The sequence below is a fragment of the Eptesicus fuscus genome, chromosome 20 (assembly GCF_027574615.1).
Source record: "Eptesicus fuscus isolate TK198812 chromosome 20, DD_ASM_mEF_20220401, whole genome shotgun sequence".
NCBI lineage: Eukaryota > Metazoa > Chordata > Mammalia > Chiroptera > Vespertilionidae > Eptesicus > Eptesicus fuscus.
The window spans coordinates 13,611,701-13,636,790 of record NC_072492.1 but is presented as its reverse complement, the minus strand read 5'-3'; the positions used below and the strand labels follow the sequence as shown (position 1 = coordinate 13,636,790).

The following is a 25,090-nucleotide window of genomic DNA, read 5'->3' as shown; positions in this document are numbered from 1 at the left end:
CCGCTATGGGAGACTTTCAGGGGTGCTGGATTTCGGGGTTCCATTCACGGCTCAAGGGAGGCCTCTCCACTTCCAGGAGAGGGAGGCAGGAAAGAGTGCTTTTCCCGTTTCAGCTGGGAAAATGGAGTTAGGGATAGGAGACAAAGGTCAGCCCTTTGCATGCGGCTCTGTCTGGCTCCACCGGCATCCCCATCTCTCCCCGTGGCAGGGTTCTGTTCCATCTCCAGGAAACACGTCAGCCAGGGGGCCAGGAGAGAAAGGCTTTGTGGTGCCGGGAAAGAATCCTCATCACCCTCAGGACCTTGGCAAGACCAGGTAAAAAAATTTGAATCTGCCACAAGGTGGCGCCAAACACCAACTCTTTACATGATTTTCCACTTTAGCCCAGAAAGGGGATCCCTAACACTCTGAATAAGCTCTGCGGATTCCCACCCATAAAGGAGGGGGGAGCCCCGCTGCCCCCAGCCAGACATTGTAGGAGAGGCTGGAATGGGGTTGGGGCGGGCTCCTCCAATTTATCCAAGCCTGCTCTGCTTTTCATACCCCGTTTTAGGGTTCTCCCAAACTAGAAACCTGCCAACCCTCTCCCTCCACAATTCACCTCCTCTTGTGGGCGGACAGAGTTTGGGGAGAAGAGGAGGGAGAAATGGGAAAGAGGGAAAGCAGAGGCCACACAGTCCACAGCCCGGCCTGGGGTTCAAAGAGACTAAGAATCTGAGACCAGGGCCAACGCCAGGGACCAGGCAGGGCGAGGGGCTTTGGGTCAGTCTCTCCTTCTCTCCTTCGGTGGCCCGAGTCCTCGCTGCTGCCGGCTCCCTCAACGCTGTCTTCTTTAAGAAGGCTCCAGCCCACTTCCCCTCTGCTTGACGTGGGACAAAACCAAAGCTGATGCAATAATGTCTGTCAGGCCGGGGCTCCCATCCCCGAGAGGAGCAGTGGATGGATGGATGGATGGGGCAGAAGGCTGGGTTAGCCGGGGAGTGGATGGATGGGGCAGAAGGCTGGGTTAGCCGGGGAGTGGCCCGGAGGAGCAGCCTGGAGCCACCATGGGGCACTACCCCGCCCCACTCCTCTAATTCGCACCCCCCCCCCCCCCCCCCCCCCCGCCTCCACAGGACAAATCCTCCTCTTAGCCTGAGCGCCTTCCCTTGGCGAGATTATCTCAGCCTGGGCTGGACAGCTCCCGGAGCCATGGACGCCGCTCTGCTCCTGAACGTGGAAGGGGTCAAGAAGACCATCCTGCACGGGGGTCTGGGGGAGCTCCCAAACTTCATCACCGGATCTCGAGTGAGTGGGGCCCGTCCCCCCCACCCCCCTATCCCCCACCCCAGGGCAGCATCTGCATCCTGCTGGCCGCCCGGCACTGCAGACAGGTTTCAGCTTTGCCAACAATGGCCGGGCAGGCCCTTCCCGGGATTGTCAACCCTGAGGCATCTGAACTGGTGTCTGTTCACTGGGCATTTTGGGTACTCTGCAAATTAAACTACAGCATGGGATGGGGGGCGGGCTTTGGGAATTTCCTGGAGCCCCAGATGTTGAGTGAGAAGGAGGGGCTCTCAGGGATCGTGGTGTTTTTGGCCACAAGTCTCTGGTGGGCTTCCCTGGGTGGTGGGCTGTGTGTGTGGCCTCAGACCTGGGGCTGATTTAAGGAAGGACATCCTGACCCACAGAGCTGTCAAGAGTGGGACGGGGGTCATTTAGGGGGGAGGGGGTCCCTCATCCCGGGGGAGTGCAGGCGGGTGGGGATGCTTGGGGCGGGGGGGGGGGGGGCGGTCTGAGGCATCTGACTGGAGCTGGGGAGCTGACCCGGAGGACAGCCCTGAGAGTCGGTGACAGAGGGGTGGCTCCTGCTGGGCCTCGGGAGGTGTGTCTAGACCAGGGTCCACTCTCTCGGGGACCAGGTGACCTTTCATTTCCGCACCATGAAATGCGACGAGGAGCGGACGGTGATCGACGACAGCAAGCAGGCGGGGCAGCCCATGCACCTGATCATCGGGAACATGTTCAAGCTGGAGGTCTGGGAGCTCCTGCTGACGTCCATGCGGGTCCGCGAGGTGGCTGAGTTCTGGTGTGACACCATCGTAAGTAGGCCAGGCTGGCCCAGACCCCGGGCTGATTTCTGCAGGGCCCACCCACCCACTCTGTGTGTTTCAGGGCTGCTGGGTTTCCGGAGGGTGGGGCTAAAACAGCACTCCCTGCCCCTGGGAAGTCGGAGATGGATTTAGAACAAGCCCCTGTCGTGGCTGGCTGGCGGGATGTGGGTGTTAGGAATACAGCAGGCCAAGTCCCTGGCCTTCAAGGAACTTGAATTCTGGAGGAGGAGCAGACACCTAAGCACACGCAGGGCAGGCAGCCAGTGCCATGGCACAACTCAGCAAGGGCAGCGTGCTTTAGGGCCGCAGGAGAGGGGCAGCTGGCTGCTTTGGGGTTCCGGGGAACTTCGTTAAGAAGGTGACATTGAGCCCTGGCTGGTGTGGCTCAGTGGATAGAGCGTCGGCCTGCGGACTCAGGGGTCCCGGATTCGATTCTGGTCAAGGGCATGTACCTTGGTTGCGGGCACATCCCCAGTGGGGAGTGTGCAGGGCAGCTGATTGATGTCTCTCTCTCATCGATGTTTCTAACTCTCTATCCCTCTCCCTTCCTCTCTGTAAAAAATCAATAAAGTATATTAAAAAAAAAAAAAAAAGGTGACATTGAGCTGGGCCTTGAAGGATGAATAGGAGTTCACCAGGTCTAGAAGTGGGACGAGAGGCAGCATCCTGGCCAGGAAGTGTGAAACGGCTTGGCAGGCTTCATTTGGTTGGCCCCTCTCTTTTATGGGCTATCTCTTCACCTCATCTTTCAGCTTTGGAAAGACTAAGCCATCAGTGGGGCACACATGCCTATTTGACAAAGACCTTAAGAGGCCTGTTCTCCCCTAGCAGCTGCTGCTTGTCAGCCCCTGCAGAGCCCTTTGCTTGGACAGTCTCTCCAGGCCAGGGGCCTCCCTCCCTCCCTCCCTCCCTCCCTCCCTCCCTCCCTCCCTCCCTCCCTCCCTCCCTTCCTCTCTCCCTCCCTCCCTCGTTCCCCTAAACCAGAGGGGTTCTGGGAGCTTCTGCCCTGAAATACATCCCTCCCCATTCTCCCCTGGCCCCCGCTCCTTAGGGAGGATGCTGGCCTCTGTGGGAATTTTTGCCGGTGCCGTCTTATGAGGCCAGCGGTTGCAAACTAAAGTCCCATGAGGAGCCAGGAGCCCTGCTGACTGGAGGTCACCTGCCCCCAGCTCCCGCTGGACAGGGTGAAGTGGATAGCCTGAGTTTTTGAGACAAGCCAGACAGCTTCATCAGCGTGTACACTCTCAGTGTTTAAATGTTGGCAACTAATCTACAAAAGTCCTCACCAGATGAGGGGTGAAGCTTACCAGTGTGGGAGCTGAATGAGGCTGGGAGTATGCCGTGCACAACCACCAGGGTGGATACAGCCCCTCAGGCGGAAGCCGGCTCTGTCCTTGAGCCCCAGAGAGGGGCGGTGGCGTGGGGAATCCAGGCCACCGGCAAAGCCCCAGGGCTGAGTGAGTGCCAAGGGCTGGAGTCTGGCTCCAGAGAGTCTCCTGAGACCCTGGCTGCAGAGTCGGGGCACAGAGCCGGGACCCCCTCCCTCCTTCCTCCCTCTGAGGTGCTGCCTGGGTGGGGGTGGGATTCTGGAGTTCTGCCCCTTCTCTGGCCTTTATCTTCCTTTCTGAGACTTTATGCCACTCCCAGTGGCATCCCACAGCCACTGTGCTGACCAGGCCCTGGCAGTGCCTGGGCAGCAGGTGTCCAGAGGGACAAGGTCTTTGAGGTCATGGCCAACCTGCCACCTGACCTTGGGGCCCATGGCAGTGCCTGGGCAGCAGGTGTCCAGAGGGACAAGGTCTTTGAGGTCATGGCCAACCTGCCACCTGACCTTGGGGCCCATAGCTTGCAGTTGACTTGCTGGAAGCAGGGGCCTGTGAGCTGGGGCTGCAGTGTCGGGGCCTGGAGCGCCGCCTCCCTGTAGGAAGCTGATCCTGGGCCTCTCCCCCACCCCCCCCCGCCCCCCCGCCCCGGTCCAGCTCTAATCCCAAAGGCTTACACGCCATCGCCATTGGGTCACCTCTCTCACAGAGAAGCCCGGGGCGTTCGGGGCTGATCCCGGCTGGCGGGGGAGGGAGGGGGTGACCTTCATCCTCATGCTGGTGACTTCCCAATAGTGTGTCTTTACTGGAGCTGCCATGGGGAGCCTGACAGGGGCCTTGTCAGGACCCAGCCCGAGGAGCGGGGCTCTCAGAGACCATCCTGAGGGGCTTTCCAGCGCCAGGGGGCCAGCTGAGGCCCAGCATGGCACAGGCCCCGCTGAGGCCAAGAGGCTGGCTTTCCCAGGCTTGTTCTACCTCAGGGGTGGCAATCCCAGCTCCCCGGGCTGGCCGAGGCTGTGGTGAGCCGGACCTATATCCGCATTATCGCACTGAACCCTGCAACAGCCCTACTGCTGGACACGTGCAACCTGGGGGCCTGGCGCTCGGCGGGTGACCCGGGCTCACTGCTAATCTGAGCTCAGCCAGGAAGCCAGCCCGGCCCTCTGGGACCCAGAGCCCTCCGCTGCTCTCCTCACTCCCCTCCCCGAGTCCCAGGCTTGGTGGGCTCAGGGCCTCCTCGGGAGAGAACGTCGTGAGCGTGACGACAAGGGCCGGCCAGAGGCAGCGCGGCATGGTGGCCACGGCGTGGCCTCTGGAGCTGGGTTTGGGCCCCGGCTCGGACCTTTCCTAGCTGTGCGACCTTAAGCAGGTCACTTCGTCTTTCTGGCTCCAGTTTCCTCATCTGCAAAGGGGGTTCTAGTGGTGCCTCCTTTGCCGAGTCATTTTAAGAAAGGAAGGAGCTAATAGATGGGGTGCTTTGGCTGGCAGGTACCGCAGCTATTGGGGGGGGGGTGTTGGGGCAGGGGTAGGAGGGTGGTGGGATGCTGCTGCGGGGCTGGGAGTGGGCTGTTTGAGGCCCGGCTGAGCAGACAGCCCGATGCCATCCGCCGTCTCTCCCCCAGCACACGGGCGTCTACCCCATCCTGTCCCGGAGCTTGCGGCAGATGGCGGAGGGCAAGGACCCCACCGAGTGGCACGTGCACACGTGCGGGCTGGCCAACATGTTTGCCTACCACACGCTGGGCTACGAGGACCTGGACGAGCTGCAGAAGGAGCCGCAGCCTCTGCTCTTCGTGATTGAGCTGCTGCAGGTGGGGCTCTAGAGGTGATGTGTGTGTGTGGGGGGGATGGTGGAGGGCTGTCCCAGCATCAGACAGCAATGGGGTCGTGGGCATCCTGGGACCCCCACCCCACTGGTCCCTGGTCATCACCCAGAAAGGGTTCATAAACCGCAGGAGACTTTGAACACTCTCCCCCTCCCCCCAAAAGGTACTTGGACTTTTCCAGGGAAAAGCTGATTTGGAAAAGCCCGTTTGGCACCCATTTTTAAAAATGTCATCCGTTTTCACTTGGAGACATTTTCCTTCTATTGGTTCTCAGCTTCCAGGTTTGTCTTCAAAAGTTTAGATTCTAGCCTCATCCCAGTCCCTGCGGGTTGCGGGTTCAGACCGGATTCTCCCGAGTGACTGACAGCCCAGGTTATGGAGGTGGGAGAGGGCCACGGCCTGGAGGTCTCGGCTTATGGCCAAGGCCGAGGCTCAGCCCGGGGACCCTCGTGAAGACAGATGAGACCCGTGTCCCACGGGGCCTGTGTGAACAGTGGCGCGGCGTGCACCCTGCACAGGGCAGCGCTTCTGAGGTGCTCAGCAGGCATTGCACGGTTGTACCTTCATGGCCACAGTTCCCAGCAGATGGCAATACAGTCCCGTTCTAGCGGCGGGAGTGTTATGGCAGCTTCTGGACGTCGGAAGTGAAGTTGTTGACCAGCAGGTGCCTGTGCCTGATGACACGGAAGGGCCGGCGAGGGTGGGCCCTGGGCCGTGGCTTCCTCCCCCTGTGTGTGTGTGTGTGTGTGTGTGTGTGTGTGTGTGTGTGTGTGTGAGATCAGAAAGCACAGTTTCTCTGGAACTCCCTGTAGCCAGTGCAGAGCTGGCTTCAGCAAGTGAGCTGGGTCCCTACCTGCCAGGGCACAGGCCCTGGGGCCCCACCGGGCTCACCTGCAGCTCTCGGGCAGGTGGAGGCCCCCAGCGAGTACCAGAGGGAGACCTGGAACCTGAGCAACGCCGAGAGGATGCAGGCAGTGCCCATCCTTCACGGAGAAGGAAACCGGCTCTTCAAGCTGGGCCGCCACGAGGAGGCCTCCGCCAAGTACCAGGAAGCCATCGTCTGCCTGAGGAACCTGCAGACCAAGGTGGGGGCTGCCCGCCATGCCACTGGGACTGGGGGAGCAGGCCTGTCCGGGCCAGGGCCACGGGGAGGGGTGTCACGCAGCAGCCTCAGCTCACGGCAGCCCTGTCTCCACGGGCAGGAGAAGCCCTGGGAGGCGCCGTGGCTGAAGCTGGAGAAGATGATCAACACCCTCACCCTCAACTACTGCCAGTGCCTCCTGAAGAGGGCGGAGTACTACGAGGTGCTGGAGCACACCAGCGACATCCTGCGGCACCACCCAGGTGGGTGCGGGGCGGGCGGGCCGGCCGGGGCTGCAGACCTCCGTGCGCTCTTCAGTCACCACCCAGCAGTCCCCGCCTGCACGCCTGCCACAGGGCATGGGTGAGCAGAGCTCATTGCACAGGTGTCTCACGTGAATGTGCACCAGGACAGATGCACAAGCGGCTCCCACGCGTGTGATTGTGTGGAGCGTCGACAGGCTTTTAGGAAGGGGCCCTCAATAGAGAGCACACGGTGACGTGAACACAGTGCTGGGCGCACAGGCATGTCAGCACCACCGCGCGTATGTGCCGATGGTGTCTGAACTCCTAGGAACAAATCAGACACTTACTGTGCGCCAGGCACTCAGTCCTCTGCCTTGGTCACGCCATTCATCCGTGTCACAGCCGTCCAGGATAGGTGCAGGGGTAGGGCCTGCAGCGTGCACAGTTTGGGGAGCCTCTATAAGAAACATGATGGAAATTTATGAGTATAAAGTTAGTTATGAGGCCCTGGAAGGGTCTGCACACAGGTGGGGAGTCATTATCACCCCCATTTTACAGCCAGAGACATGGGCTTAGGTAGAGAGAAGTTAAGGATCCTGGTCAAGGTTAAGGGTGTTGTAAGCTGGCAAGGGCCAATGGGTGGGGCTGCCCCTGGGCCTGGGTGGCAGGTCCGGTTCTATCGTCCCTGCAGGCATCGTGAAGGCCTACTACGTGCGGGCCCGGGCTCACACCGAGGTGTGGAATGAGGCAGAGGCCAAGGCAGACCTGGAGAAGGTGCTGGAGCTGGAGCCGGCCATGCGCAAGGCGGTGCGCAGGGAGCTGAGGCTGCTGGAGAGCCGCCTGGAGGAGAAGCGGGAGGAGGAGCGGCTGCGCTGCCGGCAGATGCTGGGCTAGGGCGGGGGGGTGCCTCCTGGGGCGGGGGGTGTCTCCCATTCTGACTCCCACCAGAGCACCCCCCACCACGCTGACCCCTGTGCCCACCGCACAGCCGGGTACTGGGCAGCCAGCAGATGGCCTGGCATTTCTGGTTCCGTTGGCCAATGTTTTGGTGTCACATTTTACAGTTTAAAATTATAATTTAAAAATCCATTCAGTACATACCCCTGGTAAAAATAAAAGCCCCAAAAGGGTTTATGAATAAGAGTGAAGTTTCTTATTTCTAAGCCCAGAACCAACGGTTTGACTCTGGATTTTATTCCTTTGGCAGTTTTCTCTATCTCCAAGTAATGTTTAAGCCACACTTTCTCCACGCGTGCTTTTACCCCAGGTCACTGAAAAGTGAGAATTCAATGCATTGATGCTTTCTCACCCCTTCCTCCCCCTTCTCCCAGTTCTGGATAGTGATATTTTTGGTTCTTTGCTTGGTTACTTTTGTAATTGTACTGGCTTCCTCCAGAACTCTCTATTGAAGTCCATTGACTCTATTCTGTACAAGGGTGGGCAAAAGTAGGTTTACAGTCCTTCACATGGCAGCAATACAGACACACCTATACTAATAAAAGGGTAATATGCTAATTAGACCGGGTCGACCAGCCATCTTCCGGATGTCCGACTTCCTTCCGGACAAAGCCATGGTGGTGGCGGCTGAGGCAGAGGCAGTTAGGGGTGATCATGCCAGCAGGGGAGGGCAGTTGGGGGCGAGATCAGGTCGGCAGGGGAGGGCCATTGGGGGTGAGATCAGGCCAGCAGGGGAGGGCAGCTGGAGGCAACCAGGCAGGCAGGGGAGGGCAGTTAGGGGCGATCAGGCAGGCAGGCAGAGGCAGTTAGGGGCGATCAGGCAGGCAGGCAGAGGCAGTTAGGGGCGATCAGGCAGGCAGGCAGAGAGGTTAGGGGTGATCAGACAGACAGGCAGAGATATTAGGGACAATCAGGCAGGCAGGCAGAGGCAGTTAGGAGCGATCAGGCAGGCAGGCAGGTGAGTGGTTAGGAGCCAGCAGACCCAGATTGGGAGAGGGATGTCTGACTGCTGGTTTAAACCAGCAGTCAGACATCCCCCAAGTGGTCCCTGATTGGAGAGGGTGCAGGCTGGGCTGAGGGACCTCCCCCCTGCCGTGCACTAATTTCGTGCACCGGGCCACTAGTAATACAATAATCAATAAATAACAAGACAAGAATTAGCTGTGCTTCCTGTACTCGCAACTGTAAGTGTACTTTTGCCCACCCCTGTATAGGTGGAGGGTGCAGCCCCTGGGACCCTTTGCCCATTTCCCACGTCCTCCCACTGAAAGTCGGATGGACCTTTGCGTTTCCATCCTCCGGGCTGTTAGCATCTGTGCTCTGCCTGTAACCAGACCTCAACCTTCCGTGCTGCGTCCAAAGGCGGACTCTCAGCTTTGAAAATCGATAAACGGCATCTCCATGGAACGGCCAGCGAGGCTGTTTCCCCACAGGGCCCGGTGGCGCCGTGACTGCATTTGCTTTCCTGTGGGTCCGAGTCCATGACCCCTGACACAGATGGAGGATATTCTTGGCATCAGAAGTAGCAGCAGATATTTGAACTGGGGAGTGTTTTGATTTTTCTCTTCTCCCGGCTTTTGCAGGACCAGGGGATTTGAGGTTTAAGCCCTCCCACCAGGGAGGAGAGAGGGTTAATCTGTGGTTGATTCAGGTTCGGTGTCTAATGGGGTGTCCAGGTGTATTGAGAGAGAACCAGGGGCGGCTCTAGAGGCGGCCACAGGAAGGGGACAGAAGAGGAGTGTCCTGGGGCCTTTGCTTGGAGTGGCCAGTAGGGGGCAGCAGAGGACTGCCCCCTGCTCCTAACTGCCCTGTGAGAGAGGCCTGGATGGTGTCTGAGCCACCAGAGGCTCAACCAGGGCTCGGAAAGAGATAAGGAGGCTGGCAAGGGGCATTATCTGAGGACCAGGAACTATGGCCTGCAGACTTCCCGGCCTCTATTGAGTAGTCCCCTTTTCTGGGGACAGCATGGATCTCCCTTCATCTGTGGTCCCGCAGTAGGACTGATGCCTGAATGTGTCCCTGGGCCCTGCTTGGTCCTGCCCAACACACCCTGTGGGCAAGCCTCAGCTCCCGATGCCCTGGGGCATTTGTGAGCCCAAGCAAATGAGGGGCATGTTTCAAAGCCTCCTCAGGTACTCGTGTCACCTGTGCAGTCGTTAGGGACATTTCTATTGAAAAAGCCCTAGGAATTCCTTCTCACACGCCACCCAGTGGATTGCCATCAGGCCACATTTTGGTTCATGACTTTCCCGGTAGTTCCCCCCAAGCCTCACTGGCCCAGCATTCCTATTGCCTGTACTCGCAACTGTAAGTGTACTTTTGCCCGTCTGTCTGTGTGGTGGACACGGAGAAACCCGGCCTCTGACCTGCCTCCCGTGTACGCAGCCTCTTAACCACAATGGCTCTGCGCTTCCCGGAGGCAGCCCTCTCCGAGCCTGGTCAGCAGACTTCTCGCTGGTCATTTCCGCCTTGTCCAGCACGCTTCGTACTTACTAGTGTGCTTCTCTTGTGTAAATTCGTGAGAGAGAGAGGGAGAGAGAGAGAGAACAGGGACACCTCACATCGCTACCATTACCCAAAGGCAGAGAACGGGACAAGAGAACTGCTTTTTAGAAGCCATGTCATTTCATTCCCCACTTCCCCTCATTTCACCCCATTTTCCTAGTGCAGGGAGGCGGATGCAGGAGTCGGGGGAGCTGACCAGGGCCCACAGCAGGCAGCCTCCATCCAGCCGCTGCACTGGCCTCCTGTGGGCCCTGACAGCAGCCTCCAGGAGGTCCTGGCTGGCCAGGTCTGGGCAGGTGGCTGCAGGAGGTTGCAGGGGCATCTCCTGAGGGTCCCTTTCAGCCACTTCCAAGGGATCTGGCTGGGAGCCTTTGTTTTTTGAGTGCCAGCAGGGGGCAGCAGAGAATAGGCAGGCTGTGGTCCCTGGGCCGGGAGCTGGGGGTCCGTGGGAGCTCCCTGAAAGGGCTTTGGACTCTGGATGTGGTGGCTCTCCATGAGCCCTGACCACCCACTCCCACAGGGTCGGCCTGGCTGGGGACAGGAGAGGAGGCGGTTAGAACCATGGATCAGAATGCCAGTAGACTAGGGCCTCCGTCCCATCCCTCGTACAGACGGGAGAACTGAGGCTCAGAGAAGGTTAGTAACTTCCTGAATCTATCCGAAAGCTGGGGTGGACCCAGGATGAGCATCCAGGTTTCCAGGCTTCTGGGCTGGGCACTCAGAGTGGGTATTAGCTCTACACTGTGATGCCTCTCCAGACAGGCCTTACATGGGCATATGTATTACACACACACACACACACACACACACACACAGACACACACACACTCACACAGACACACTCACACAGACACACTCACACAGACACTCACACACACACACATACACACACACTCACTCACACACACAGAGACACTCACTCACACTCACACACACTCACTCACACACACTCACACTCACACACACACACACACACACACACACTCACTCACACTCACACACACAGACACACACTCACACACACACACACACACACAGACACACACACACACACACTCATGCACACACACTCACACACACTCAAATACACACACTCACACACACACTCATGCACACACATACACACACTCACACACAAACTCACACACACTCACAGACATACACACACACACACATACTCACGCACTCACACACACACACACACACACAGGAGAAAAATATTAGGGAGCAACTCAGAGCATGTCTGTAACCTTTGTTTGAGGATTGTCACCGGTTAACAAAGGCATTTGCTCCCAGGCAGGCGCCATCCTTCTGACCTCTGTCTGGCTGGGGCTTACACAGACCTCATGATCAGAGAGGGGGCTGGGTGGCAGAAGGATGCCCTTGGGAACTGTGCAGGTGTCTTAGCAAATCACACAAACTTAGTGGCTTAACACAGCACAGCTTTACCCTCTGACAGCTCTGGAGGTCGCAGTCCTCGCTTGGGTCAGTAGGGCTGTGTCCCTCCTGGAGGCTCCAGGCGGCAACCAGCTTCCTTCCCTTTCCCAGCGCCGCGAGGCCACCAGCATGCCGCGGCTGGTGGCCCTTCTCCACCCTCAAAGCCAGCAGCACCGCATCTTCCAGTCCCTCCCGTCTTCACATCCCCTCTGAGAGTCTGCGACCCGCCCCCTCCCTGTGGTAAGCACCCTGCGATGGCACGGGCCCTGGCTGATCCGGATCTCACCCCGTCCCAGACCCTTCACGTAATCACATGCGCAAAGTCTCTGTCGCCATGGAGGAACCTATGCCCAGGCTTTGGAGACGAGGCTGTGGCACCTGGGGGCCATGATAGAGCCTAGCAGCCAGGTGGTCTCCCTTTGTCCCCAGGTCCGTCTGAACTGCTCTGTCCCGAGGGGTGCCACATGTCCTCTGAGAGGTGCCACATGTGATGCCCGGGCTCCCTGGCCCTCCGGCTCCATTTGGGCTTGGCACCAGGAGGCACAGCGGGGGGAGGCTGGGCTGAGGCTCTGCAGGGCTGTGCTGTGTGACCCGTGGTCACTGCTGTTGGGCAGCTTCACGTCTCTCTCTGTCCCTGGAGCAGCTGTGCCTCCCTGGGCCCCTCAGGCCTGGGCGTGGCAGTGGTCCCCACCCAGCGAGCCCCTGAGGGCTCCCTATTCCTTGCTGAGCCCCAGTCCCACCTGCACCTCGATCAGCTCTTCACAGCCACCCCTCTGCGTGGCTATCAGCTCCCCTCCAGGCTGGAGGGAGGGAAGGAAAGCGGAGAGAGGCTGATGGACACGGGCACGGGCAGGGTTTGAATTCAGGCCCCGATGCTGAAAACGGGGACTAGAGTCAGCATTTTCCTGCCCTTCTGGGGCACGGCCTCAGTTCCCGGCTGTGGGAGGGGCTCCCCCAGAGTGACATCTAAGGGTTTGGTGTGCATCCGGAGGTTGAGGCCCTGGCAAACACCTGCTCCTCCTCCACGAGGCATGGCCAGGCAGCCTCAGTCAGGTGCACTTAGCCAACCTTCAACTGTGCGGGCTCTGCGGGAGGCACCCCCTTTTCAGTGCTCCCTGCCCACTTCTTGGTGGGCAGTGTGTGTGCCACCTGGCAGAGGGTCACCTGGGGGTGGGGTAGGGGAGGTGGAAAGGCCAGGGTCACGCCGCTGTGAGTGGCCGAGCCCATAATTGACACACACGGCTTGGATCCAAAGCTCAGGATCCTTCCACCTGGGCGTCTGCTGCCCAGTAAGCGGCAGCCGTGGGGATGAGCCGAACGATACAGGGCATCGCGGGCATCGCTTTCACCCCTGCAGGGCCATCGCCCCGATGGCGTCCTGGCAGCAGGTGGGGTGGGGGGAGGGAGAGGGCTGGCTATGGGGGCCACCTGGGCCTTCCTGGCCTCCCCCCCCCCCCCCAGGGATGGACCCTCTCTGGAAGGTGCGGGATCCTGGCCTCACATGGCAGGTGCCGGGAATGACAAGCCGCAGTCCGGGTTTGGGTCCTCTTGGTGCGACATCTGGACGCTTGCTTTTCCCGGGCTTGTCAAGTTTCGTCCCTGAGGCCAGCCTTGAATTTCACCTTAATTGAGTGGGACCACGAGTGAGGGCCATCCTGCCCCCCGCGGAGCACCTGCTATTAGGGAGGGGCGGCTCCCTGCTCAGCCTCCCCCCCTCCCGCCCCGCTCTCCGGCTTGAAAGGAGAGGCTAGGTTGAGCCCCTTTCTTATTTATGGTCGTTCCCAGCATGCAGCGTCCACGGCCTCATTACGATCGCTCCATTGCTTCCGGTGTTCTCATTAGTGCGAGGAGGATCTGATGAACAGAGGACTCGCCTTTCCTCCTGCCGCCAATAAAAACATCCCTGACGGCGCCGGGAGCATTCGTCTCCGCGCAGTCAGGGGGCTGGCAGCCGGCGCCCAGGGCGGCGATCTGGAGGGCAGAGGACTGCATCTGTCTTGTTCCCTGCTGTGTCCCAGCAGCTGGATGACGCCTGATCTGTGCCCGGGGCTCCGGAAGATGGGACGAACGGTCAATTTCTTTAAAAAAAATATTTTTATTGATTTCAGAGAGGAAGGGGGAGGGAGAGAGAAACATCAACGATGAGAGAGAATCATTGATCAGCTGCCTCCTGCATGCCCCCCACTGGGGATTGAGCCCACAACCCAGGCATGTGCCCTTGACCGGAATCGAACCCGGGACCTTTCAGTCCGCCGGCCGGCGCTCTATCCACTGAGCCAAACCGGCTACGGCAGTAAATTTCTTTTCCACAAGCATCCATTCTTCCACATGCCAGGGCCCTTAGAAATCATCTAGTCCAGCGCCTTATTGCAGGTGGAGACACTGAGGCTCAGAGATAAGAAGAGACACGCCCAAGGTCACAGCCGCGAGCCATGGGCGGACTGTTGCCTCCTACAGCGGGTTGGCCAGCCCACTCGCCATTTGCAGCTCTGTTTCCATCTCAACTTTTCCTTTCTGCTCCGTCCACTTTTTTCTCTGCCCTTGGGTGGCATTCCAGCATCCCCCCTCTTTTTAAACTTCCACCCACACTCTGATCTTCTCCCACATTTCTGACGAGGCTCCTGGCTTGGAAGCCTCCTCGCCTGCAGGCTGGGGCTGCCCTGAGTCTCGCCTCCCAGCCCCGTAGGAAGGACAAGAGGGAGAGAGCCACGCTCTGGCACAGCTGGTGGGCACGAGGCGGGACATGAGCAACCTCAGGTCAGGCCTGTCAGCTCCTTGGGGAGTTGGGAGAGAGACACCCAGCGACAGGGGTAGGGCGCTCTCTCCAGGTGGGACATGGAGGCAGCAGAATTGGGGAGCAGGCGACCGCAGCCTTTTCCCTGGTGGTGAGAGATAGGGAAGCCAGCAGCTCAGTGAGAGCGGAAGGAGGGAGATGTGCAGAAAGGAGAGAGGGAGGGGGGAAAAGAGGAGGAAGGACGAAGAGGCGGCCAGGAAGAAGAGGGAGATAAGAGGGAGATGAAGGAAAGAAGGAGAAGTGAGGAATTTGAAGATCTGCTTGTATCCTAATAATAAGTCAAACCTGCTGATGCTATAAAACATAAGTTCTCCCTCCAAGAGGTGCTGGGTCAGCCAGCAGGCAGAGGCCAGCTCACCGTGACCTCAGGCACAGTGACCTTGAGCCACATCCGAGGACCCGCCTCCCATGGGGGCCCAGGCAGGAGGGGTTCGGAGGAGCGCAGTCCCACGGAAACATAACCCCAACTGCAAAGGTAACTGAACAACTTCCAATAGCCCCATTAAAAAATGCAAAGAAATAGGTGGCGTTAACTTCACACCAACAGGGCGAACACTGTTATTGTTTTGTCCTGTAACCAATGTAAGCATCATTCATGAAATGCTCTGTGTTCTGCGCCCCACACTTCCAGCCCAGCCCGGTCCGGACGCGCCACGGTCCAAGGGCTCCGTCGTCACACGTGGTTGGTGGCAGTGCTGGCCTGGCATGCACACGCACCCCCATCCCGCTCTGGCCCGGGGCCTCTACACATTCCTGAGCTCCTTATAACTGTGATCCGACAGGACGTTCCTCCCGCGTGCTCTCCAGGCAGCAGGCCGCCAGCCCAGTGTGCGCATCCAGAGCGTGTTCCTGGCGGTCTTTGCCGGGGGCATCAGGGATCGTGTCCGTGGCGGCTGGAGACAGACGACAAAGCAAACAGGCACCTGCCATCACGTCATGCCAGCCGTGCTGAGGGCTCTGTCCAAGGCTACGGGCTGCCACGGCCAGCTGTGGGTGCTGGGCAGGGCACGATTCCAGGGTCCCCCGTCGGCTCATTGTCATAGGCATGTGCAGTTACTACAACTTCCCAGTGGATGGCAGGAAAGTGCCTCGAGGAAGGGGGACTTCCCCCCAAATGGCACAGTTGCCCGTTTGCTGGTGCCAGGCTATAGGGAACGTGGTTTCCGAGGGCGGGGCCTGAGGATGTGCACATCTGAGGCTGGGCAGTGTCAGCGGGCCAGGGCCAGGCTAGGCAGGCTGGCCAGCCCGGCGCCTGGGGCCTGGGTGGCTCTCTCATCAGCAGAAACTCACCCTGAATGGCGGGGCAGGAGAGCTGGTGGCCGGGGCTGGGACTGGTGGGTAAGACAGGACCAGGGGTGGTGGCGTCTGGGTGGTCACCCCTGCAGACTGGCCACCTCTCCCAGGAAGCTCCGGAAGGATTTCCACCCTCCGTGCCCCAGGTGTGAGTCTGTCTTCCGGGGTCTGTTCTGAGGGGGAGGGGAGGGGGCCTCATTTTCCAGCGGGAATGTAGGTGTCCTGCTCCTTCTCCCGACGCACATGAGCCCCCTGACTTCTGCCATCTGTGAGCCCACACGGAGCTTCTCCAGGTCACCCCACTGTCTTTAGATCTGCTCGCCACCTCCTCTCCCTGCGCTCTGCCTTGGACATCGGTCTGAGTGGACACAGCCGTGGGCCTCTGGGCTTCTAGCTGAGTTCCTCCAGGGGAAGCCCCACCAGGACACTGGGGGCTGGCGGGAAGGCAGGCTGGGGTTTTGTTCCCTCAGTTTCCTCTCTTTCCCTCCCTCCCCCCCCCCCTCCCGCCGTCCTCCTTCCTTCCTTCCTTCCTTCCTTCCTTCCTTCCTTCCTTCCTTCCTTCCTTCCTTCCTTCCTTCCTTCCTTCCTTCCTTTTTTTAAATTTATTTTAGAGGGAGAGGAAGGCTGGAGTGGGGGACAGACAGAGAAACATTGATGTGAGAGAGAAACATCAATCGGTTGCCTTCTGCACAGGCCCCGACTAGGGATCAAACCTGCAACCTTTTGGTATATGGGACGATGCTCCAACCAACTGAGCCACTGGCCAGGCCCTCAACTTTCTTTCTGGGGGACCCACAGCCGCCTGCACTGGCTCTCGCCGTATTCGTTCCTGCGGCTGCTGGAGGAAATCACCACACATGTGGGGACTTGAAACACCAGTTGGCTGCCTCCCAGTCCTGGAGGTCAGAGCCTGAGAGGAGTCTCTCGGGACGAAAGTGGAGGTGCCGGCAGGCCGTGCTCCGGCGGGAGGCTCCAGGGGAGAATCCGTTCCTTACCTCTTCCAGCTCCCGAGGCCGCTGCCTTCCTGGCCTGGGCTCCGTATCCCCCAGCCTCTGCTCCCGACCTCACCCCGCCCCCAGTTCTCCCGCCTCCCTCCCATGAGGACCCATGTGCTCACACCGGGCCCACCCGGCAATCCACGACCTTCTCCCCATCCCAAGGTCACACTCGCAGTCCCATTTGCCACCTAAGGTAACACATGAACAGATTCCAGGGACCAGGATGTGGACAGCTGTGGAGCCCCATTAATCTGCTGCCCACAGTTTGTGTCAGGGTCTGGGGCCCACATCCTTCCCCTTTTCCTGGGGTGGCACTGGCCCCAGGCTGTCAGGCGTCGGGGGTAGGGCACTATTAGGGTTTTGCTCTCCCTGCCCCATCTCTGTACAATGCCCTATAAAAACCTTCCTCTAAGTACCAAAGTGAGGGTGCTATGGCTTCCTGTTAAGCTGGGCTCCTACACCTGCCCAGGCAATGCAATCTCTTCAACAATTTTAAAGAGGACTTCCCACTCTCCCTGTGCCCATCCAGTTTTTTCTTTGAGGGATCCGAGGGCTGGGGAGGTTAAGTGACTCGTCCTAGGTTACCTGGTGAGGTCTCGGCAGAACTGGGATTTGGGCCAGAATAAACTCTGACCCCAGAGCAGAGCTCTGGCCCAGCTGCCACGCCTCTGAGAGCCCCGCCCGCAGGTGTCCCAGCTGTTAGGTGTCACTGGCCGAAGGTGACATTGTAGTGATTTTCAGGGGGCCATTCCTCAGTGGTCCCCTTGGCCATCCTATTGCATGTCACACGGGGCCACTGCTGCCATCAGTTTTGGCCACATTAAAGCTGACAATGGCTGCTACCCATTTGCCAGGAGGCTTCCTGGGGTCCCTCAGCGATCATCTCTGAGGCACGTGCCATCCCCAGGGTCAGAGGTCAGCATGGAATACAGGCTAAGAGCAAGGGCTCTGCAATGGGGCAGGCGTGGATTCCTAATCCAGTCTGACCACGGGCCACCAGCTGTGTGATGTTGTGCAGGTTACTGAACCTCTCTGAGCTGTACTTCCTCACTTGCACAGAGGAGGTTATGATGGAAGTTACCTAGCTGGGTGGCTGGGAGGGTTAAATTAGTTACTGCGTGTCCAGCCTTAGACAGGCGGATGTGAATGCTCAGTACACGGCTGCTCTGGGGATTACGATCACTGTGCATGCCGTCACCCGAGTCCCCTCCATACACATGCCACCGCGCCCCCCCGCACCCGCCCCCCTGCAGTCCCAGGCCTATATTTGCTTTTGAAGCCTGAGTGCTGGTATCTCTGTGTCTGGCAGAACCCCCCCCCCCCCCCCCCCCCCCCCCCCGCTGTCCCCCAGGCTCCAGGTGAGAGTGGATTTTCACAGCCTCCTTCAGCTGCTGCCGGTGTGGGGGTGAGGGATACCCGCCTCGGGGAGCCTGCTGCGTGTTTTGTGCCGATGTGAGCAGTGCGACCTTCTCGCCTGTCCCTTTTTCGTAATAAGTATCACAAACAGCCAACACCAGTCTCCGTTCTTTCACAGCTACTGCCCAGGACCCCTTTGGGGACTTGGAACCAAGAAAAGTGACACCGATCTCAAAACTTCGTATTCCTCCCGCTGACAGTGCTGCATTTGTCTTTAGAAACGCCTCTCTCTTCCCAGGGTCTCCCCTCTGGCTGCCCCCTCGGGGCCGCCCAGTCTTCTCTGCGGCCGCGTCTCCAGGGCCTGCACATGCCCCGGGTCTAGAGCGCAGGAAGGAGCATGGAAGGCACCGTTGGCCCGGGAGGGGAGGCTTGGCAGTGGGGCAGCAGCCGCAAGGAGGCTCCCTCTGATTCAGGGAGGCCATCAGCTGTCTCGCCAGATGCTCCTCCCCGCCATGCCTGGTTGTGGTTAATTGAAGAACAGCTGCCCTCGGTGGGAACCAGGTCTGGCAGCGCGCAGACGCCAGCTTCCCAGGGAAGCTGTGGGATGGGGCCCGTGGGCCAGTGGGGATCAGTGGCGGGGTTTCTCAGGCGCCCCCTCAATGCTTTCTTCGCTTTGTGAGGAGCCTCCACGACGCAGGTGAGTACCTGAACTTGGTTATTTCTGGGGAGAGTTAGGAGCAGCTTAAGAAAAGCTGTGACCACGGGGAAGGACCCTTGTGACAGAGACGATGGATGGCCACTCAAACCGTTTCCTTTTACCCCTGGGCTCACAGCCGCCTGCTCTCTAGCTCCCCTTGCAGGTAGAGGGGTTCCTATGCCTGAGCTCTGGCCGGTAGAATGGGGGTGCCGTGATGTGTGCCACTTCTGGGCTTGGCCCCTAAAAGCCCTGCGTGGTCACCTTCCTACCTGCCCGCTGGTGATGCCTAAGTGTCACTGAAGCTGTAAGTGTGACGATGGGAGAGCCCAGCACAGAGGACTGTGGACCCACGGAGGACTGTTCATTAAGCTGCAACACGAGTCAGGAACAAGCCTGAGCTGTTTCCAGCAGATGCCGTCTTCTGGGGTCTTTGGAGGAGTTTTCAGAACAGTCGGCATGGCCTGAAGAGCACAGGTGTCCCGGTCAGCAAGGCCAAGGCTTTATTTGACGATGTGGGGGCACACGGAGAGGTGACCCTGCTTCCGGGACTGGAGTCCAGTCGCAGAAAGGATCTGCTAGGGTTGGTGACTCACCTGTGTGGGCGATGGCGCTCACAGAACGCAAGGGGCCACAGGGGTCAGGCGCTTCAGAACACTCGAAGGCCAGGATCACGACTTGCAGGGTCAAAGTCACGTTCAAGGAGCAAGACGCTTCCCTTGCATGATGTGAGCGCCATCGTCCCTGATGACCCTGAGGCCTGGGTCCCTCGCAGTCCCATGGACTTGCATTTGGGTGATTCGGGATGGAACCAGACGCAGCCCCTGCAGGCAGAGGGTGTGATTCGGAGCCCAGACTTGCTGTCTTACTGCAACTTTCGGGAACCCACTTCTGTGCTGGTTGGAACCAGTTAGCAAATACCTGACTCCCTCTGACCTCAGGCCAGGAGGCTTCCCTTCTTGGCTGGTAGGGTCTGAACGCCAGTTCTGCCCTGGGGTGGGGCCTTTGGGTGCTGACCTCCATCCTTCCATCCAAACCTGCTTTCCCATCACTCTTTAGTGGCTGTGACCTGGCTGAGAAGGCCGAGGTCCTCTCCTGGTGAACTCAAGCCCCTGCCCTCCTGCTAGGTAGGGAACAGAGCGGGCAGGCTGCTCCCCTGGGGTGAGGAGGGTCTATGGCAGAGCGGAGCAGGTCCTGTGATTCTTGCCCACATGAGTGAGTCATTCACTGCAAGGACTTAGGGCCAACAGGGCGGCGAGGTCTCAATGGGGATCTCAGAGAGTTGCCTACTCGGTGATCACCCCGCTCTCCTCACCAGAAAGTGGGGATATGGGGGGGTGGGCCTCATCTGCATCTCAGGCACCTGAGGGACCTGGAGTGGCACTTCAGCAGGCAAGCCATGGGCTGTGGGGATTGATTAATGGGCTCATTTGTTTCTCTGTCCGTATGAGGCATTATTAGACGCTCACTATGGCCCTGGCTGGTGTGGTTAGTTGGTTGAGCATCATCCCATGCACCGAGAGGTCGCTGGTTCAATTCCGGGTCAGGGCACATGCCCAGGTTGCAAGCTTGCTGATTGATCTTTCTCTCCCTCTCTCTCTGTCTCTGTCTCTCTCTCTCTACCCTCTCCCTACTTCTCTCTCTAAAAAAATCAATAAAAACATCTTTTTTAAAAAGCCCACTATGTTCTAGGTGCTCAGGCTCTGAGCATATGGAGGTGAGGGGGAGGCAGGTTGTTTCCTGACCTTCCTGGAGTCTGTAATCCAGTGGGGAGCTAGCTCAGCCTAATGCCCCGGCCCGGAAGAGAAGGCGGCCTCATGCCAAGTCAGACGTGGGGAGAGGTGAGGGAGGATGAGGACTACAAGGCCACTGGTGACATCTGAGGGACCTGTAGCTCAGTTTCAGGCAGGAGACAGAATGCCACGCAGTGAGGGAGGGGCCATGGGAGAGAGAAGCTCACCAAGGAAGACAGTGGGGGGCGGGGGGGGGGGGCTGGCCATGGACGGTCTCTGTGGGATGCAGCAAGTCTGTGCTTGTTCGTAGCCAGGAAAGTGGGAGGGATGAAGACGTGTGTGTGTGTGTGTGTGTGTGTGTGTGTGTGTGTGTGAGTGTGAGAGAGAGAGAGAGAGAGAGAGAGAGAGAGAGAGAGAGAGGATAATTGATAAGTAGAGGGATGACTCCTTTGAAAGAAGGGGACCTACCAGAAGCAGTGCCAGCTGCTCTCCCCTCACAGCATACAGTGGGGATGATTATTATCCCAGTTTTCAGATGTGACGAGGAAAGGAGGCTCCTATCCATTAGGACAATGAAGTCAATGACTACAATAAACACAGTGAAAGATGCAAACACACTGGACCTTCCAGCCAATGAGTTTGCCTCGTTAGTAGGGGATCAGCAGTTACCCTGCTAATACCAAGTATTATTCTCCCATCCCATGGATGTGGAAACGGAGGCTCAGAGAGTTAAAGGAGCCACAGAGAATTAATACAGTCCAGTAGTCTGTGTAAAGGTCATGGTCTTAGGGGAAAAGATTGCAGAAATACAAGAAAAGGTTTCAGACGGAGACAAACGTCACTGAGCTCAAGACAGCTCAGCTCCCACTTCTGCTGCAGCTCTTGGGGGTAAGAGACATCCAGGGCCCCACAGGGCAGAGGGGTGGGCCAGAGCTTCATGCCGATGGCTTTCTTGTCTGGTTCCACTTTCTCCAGAGACTATATAACCGGGCTGCTGCAGTTCACTTGACATCTTTGCCGTTTTCTCTCATTCTTCCTGTATTTTTTAATAATTGATTTAGTGAGAGAGAGAGAGAGAGAGAGAGAGAGAGAGAGAGAGAGAGAGAGAAAGATATCGATTGGTTGCCTCCCGCATGTTATCTGACGGGCTCTGGGGATTGAACCCCCAATCAAGGTACGTGAAGGACCGGAATTGAACCTGGAACCCTTCAGTTGTGGCTGAAGCTCTATTCACTGAGCCAAACCGGCTGGGGCTCATCCTTCCTATATTTTTATATTCATTCTTATCCTTCCATTTCTCAGTTGTGTCCCATAGAATATTTTGTCCCTTATCTATGCGATTCCTGACTTTCAAACTCTTCAAGAGATGACACTCTCTGGGGAGTCCATGTACGTATTCCGACCCACACTGCCAAGAACTGGATCAGCAGAGCCAATCACGTTCCAAAGGGAGGACCACGCTCCTCGGATGAAGAGGTACCAGCACCATTGGTTTTGGTAAGTTAGGGGTGACCAGCTGATGACGCTACCTTTCAGCTGCAATTCCAGGCAGTCCTTCGATATTGTGAAAAATTAATTCCAGCTTATCTTTGGCACCGCCCAGAACATTTGAAATAAAGAAACAGAAGCACAACCACAACGTGGTATTTCTCAGTAAATTCCACTGCATTCTGAGCAGAAGAGCTCCAGTTGCTAGTAAGGGTGACTTTATGCCTGCATCTCCCACTTCACATTTTGTGGGGCTTCCTCTTACAGCCAAAAGGAAAGTAAAATTCCATAACAGCAATCCAATCCATCATTTAGAATTTCTTCCCACTAAAACGGAGATAATTCTGTATGTAAATCTCAAACAGGGAAATGCATCCAATTAGAATGAGGATAATACTGCCCAACTTGCTTCCCCCCCCCTTGCACTGTGTTATCCCAAACAATTTTATTCTTTTTTCAAATGACAATTAAAAAATACATTCACTCAAGCCCTGGCTGGTGTGGCTCAGGTGGATGAGTGTCATCCATGCACCGGAAGTTTGCTGGTTCAATTCCCAGTCAGGGCACACGCCTGGGTTGGGGGCTAGATCCTTGGTAGGGGTGTGCAGGAGGCAGCTGATTGATGCTACACATCTCACATGGATTTTTTTTTTCTCTCTCTCCCTTCCCCTCTCTCTAAAAAATCAATAAAAAAAACCCCAAAATAATACATTTTCAAAAGGTCCATGAAGATTAGCTTTCAGTTTGCAGTTTCAGACGCAGTCTTGCTTTAATGGCGCATCTTTCCCCCCATGTGTTTTCCCCACTCCTGCAACCTTCAGCAGCGGCATTACCATCTACCTGGAGGAGCAAAACCCATCCTGGTTTCAAGTCAAGAAAAAGTAACATTACCAAAGAAACCACAAACTAGATAGAGAGACACAGGAAGGTGGAAAACAGCAACGGAGGCGCCGAGCTATCACCTGCTCATTATCAGTGTGGATCCGCAGGTCACAGGTCTGCGTCTGCAATGGAGACAAATTCCACCCACTAGGAGGCTTAAAATAATAAGCCCGGAAACCACACATCATCCTTTCATCGCCGTGAGGGCCCCGTGCCTAGTAGCGCTTTAGATCAGACAGCGCTGGGCTGCGGGCCTTCTGCGGACGTGTTTGCTGGCGGAAGCGCGGCGGCCGTGGGAAAGCACAGAGCCGCAGGAAAAGCGGCCCATCTCCCAGGAACAGTGTCCTGGCGATCGCACGTAACAGAGGGAGTAGCATGTTTAAGATGCAAGCACCCCTTTAAACACATGTTCCAACATCCATTCCACTTGAGCTATGTAAACCACATGCTCAAGGATGATACGGGCTACTGACCACACACAGCATGTCGGCGTGGAGCTATGTAAACCACATGCTCAAGAATGATACCGGCTACTGACCACACACAGCATGTCGGCGTGGAGCTATGTAAACCACATGCTCAAGAATGATACCGGCTACTGACCACACACAGCATGTCGGCGTGGAGCTATGTAAACCACATGCTCAAGGATGATATGGGCTACTGACCACACACAGCATGCCGGCGTGGGTTGGTGTCAGTAGCCACGTGGACGGTCCCATTTGGTGAGTGGTCACTGCGCGCACAGTTGCCATTCCAGAAATGGGCCACTTACCAACTTAGACCCGTCTGGCCCTTCCTCCTGGAGTCCAGCCAGACAGGGTCAGGACAGCGCCACTCCCTGGAAGGAGGGGGCGGGCGGTGGGGGGAAAAGTGGGGGGAAGGGTGGTGGTGCTTTCTTTAAGGGCAATTTTCAGTCTCTCTGAACCAGGAACCTCTCCCACTACTAAGTCTGGATTTATAGGTTTCATACGTTTTCCGTATATTTCCCACTATGAATCTTAAGCTTTAACACTCTTAAATCAAATTTAAATCTTCCCAACATCATTTTGGCTAAATCAGTATTTTGTGTTTGTGTTGTCATTTGTGCATACATGATGTTCGCTGCCGAGCTGCTGAGTCTGCATGATGCTCCCTTTCATATCCTTAAGTTTTGCCTTTCACTGTCTTTCATCCGATCTCATCCTGTCTCCATGGCTTCGAGTGGCAGGCATGTGCTGATGACTGACACATTCCCATCTCTAGCCGGACCCCTCCCTTGAACTCCAGACCTCCGTATCCAATCACCTTTTCAGCATCTCCTCTGGGATATCCAGCAGCTTTCAACCGGAACGTGTCTAAAACACAATTTCGTGTCTTACCTGCCCCCGCCACGTTCGCCTGCACCCTTCCTTATCCCAGTTACCAGCCGCTGCATCTTTCCAGCCGCTCAGGGCCAGGACTCTGGGGCCTTCTGATGCCCCACTTCTCTCACACTCCACGGCCCATCTCAGCACATCTGTCACCTCTACCTGAGAAGATACTCAGAATCTGTTCTCACCGCGTCTTTCTGCCACCACCAGGGCCATGCGGCCATTAGCTCCCCCCCCTGGGTGCTCCATAATTGGTTTCTCGGCTTCCACCATTGTGCCCTGATGGTCTGTTCAGCACAGCAGCTGGAGTGGTCCCTTTAAGGCAAGTGCGATCCTGTTGCTCTTCCATGCACACGGTGCCACGTGGATCTCTACCCGGGGTTCAGTCCACTCTGGCCTCACGAGTCTTGTTGGTCCTCGTGTGCTCCCCGCACAGAAACTTTGCACTCACTTCGCTTCTGATTCCCCCAGATATCCACGTGGCTCCTCCCTCGTCTCCGTCAGGGCTCTTACCTGAAAGCCAGCGCTTCCCTGACTGCTCTGCCCGAAGCTGGGCCTCCATGCCCGCCCCCCTGGCATGCCCATCCCCACCTTACTTCTCCCCACAGCCCTGTCACCGGTTCATCTGTGACTCAACAGCAGCTATCGCAGGGGGCTTATTTAATTGTCATTTTCTTTGTGAATTCATTGTTGTTTTATTTCAGTATTTTTTTCCTAAAGATCCCCTTCTCCCTGGGCCTGTGGAGATAACTTTGAATCAGGCTGATCAAATGTGGGGCAGCATGTGAGGGGAGAACTCAGGGCCTGGGGGAGAAGGGGGCTGGAGCCAGGCAAAGCTGGAGCCCTGGAAGCCACAGACAAACACCCAAGGAACGCAGCAGGAGCAATGCCACCTGCCAAGGAGGCCCAAGCCAGAGAGGCGAGCTGAGCCCCAGCCCCAGGACTGGCCTTCCTCCCTCCGGAGGCCCCTGGGGCTCAGAGAACAGCGTGCAGTGCAGCCAGGCCCAGTGACTTCCGCAGGCCCAGCTGTCTCT

General features: G+C 57.5%; 1 protein-coding gene across 1 annotated transcript; it reads left to right on the top strand.

The window, feature by feature from the left end:
• Nucleotides 1-1,191: 1,191 nt before the first annotated feature.
• AIPL1 (aryl hydrocarbon receptor interacting protein like 1) lies at nucleotides 1,192-7,461 on the top strand. The gene is made up of 6 exons (XM_008156739.3): nucleotides 1,192-1,287; nucleotides 1,902-2,081; nucleotides 5,038-5,226; nucleotides 6,150-6,326; nucleotides 6,444-6,585; nucleotides 7,259-7,461. Exons 1-6 carry the CDS (start codon nucleotides 1,192-1,194, stop codon nucleotides 7,459-7,461), a joined length of 987 nt encoding a protein of 328 aa, XP_008154961.2.
• The last annotated feature ends 17,629 nt before the right edge of the window (nucleotides 7,462-25,090 follow it).

Bases quoted from the DNA above. Each gene is read 5' to 3' on its own strand.
- AIPL1 (XM_008156739.3), top strand. From the start codon at position 1,192: ATGGACGCCGCTCTGCTCCTGAACGTGGAAGGGGTCAAGAAGACCATC. The intron at 6,327-6,443 runs GTGGGGGCTGCC...CTCCACGGGCAG, and splicing joins TGAGGAACCTGCAGACCAAG to GAGAAGCCCTGGGAGGCGCC. The intron at 6,586-7,258 runs GTGGGTGCGGGG...TCGTCCCTGCAG, and splicing joins CATCCTGCGGCACCACCCAG to GCATCGTGAAGGCCTACTAC.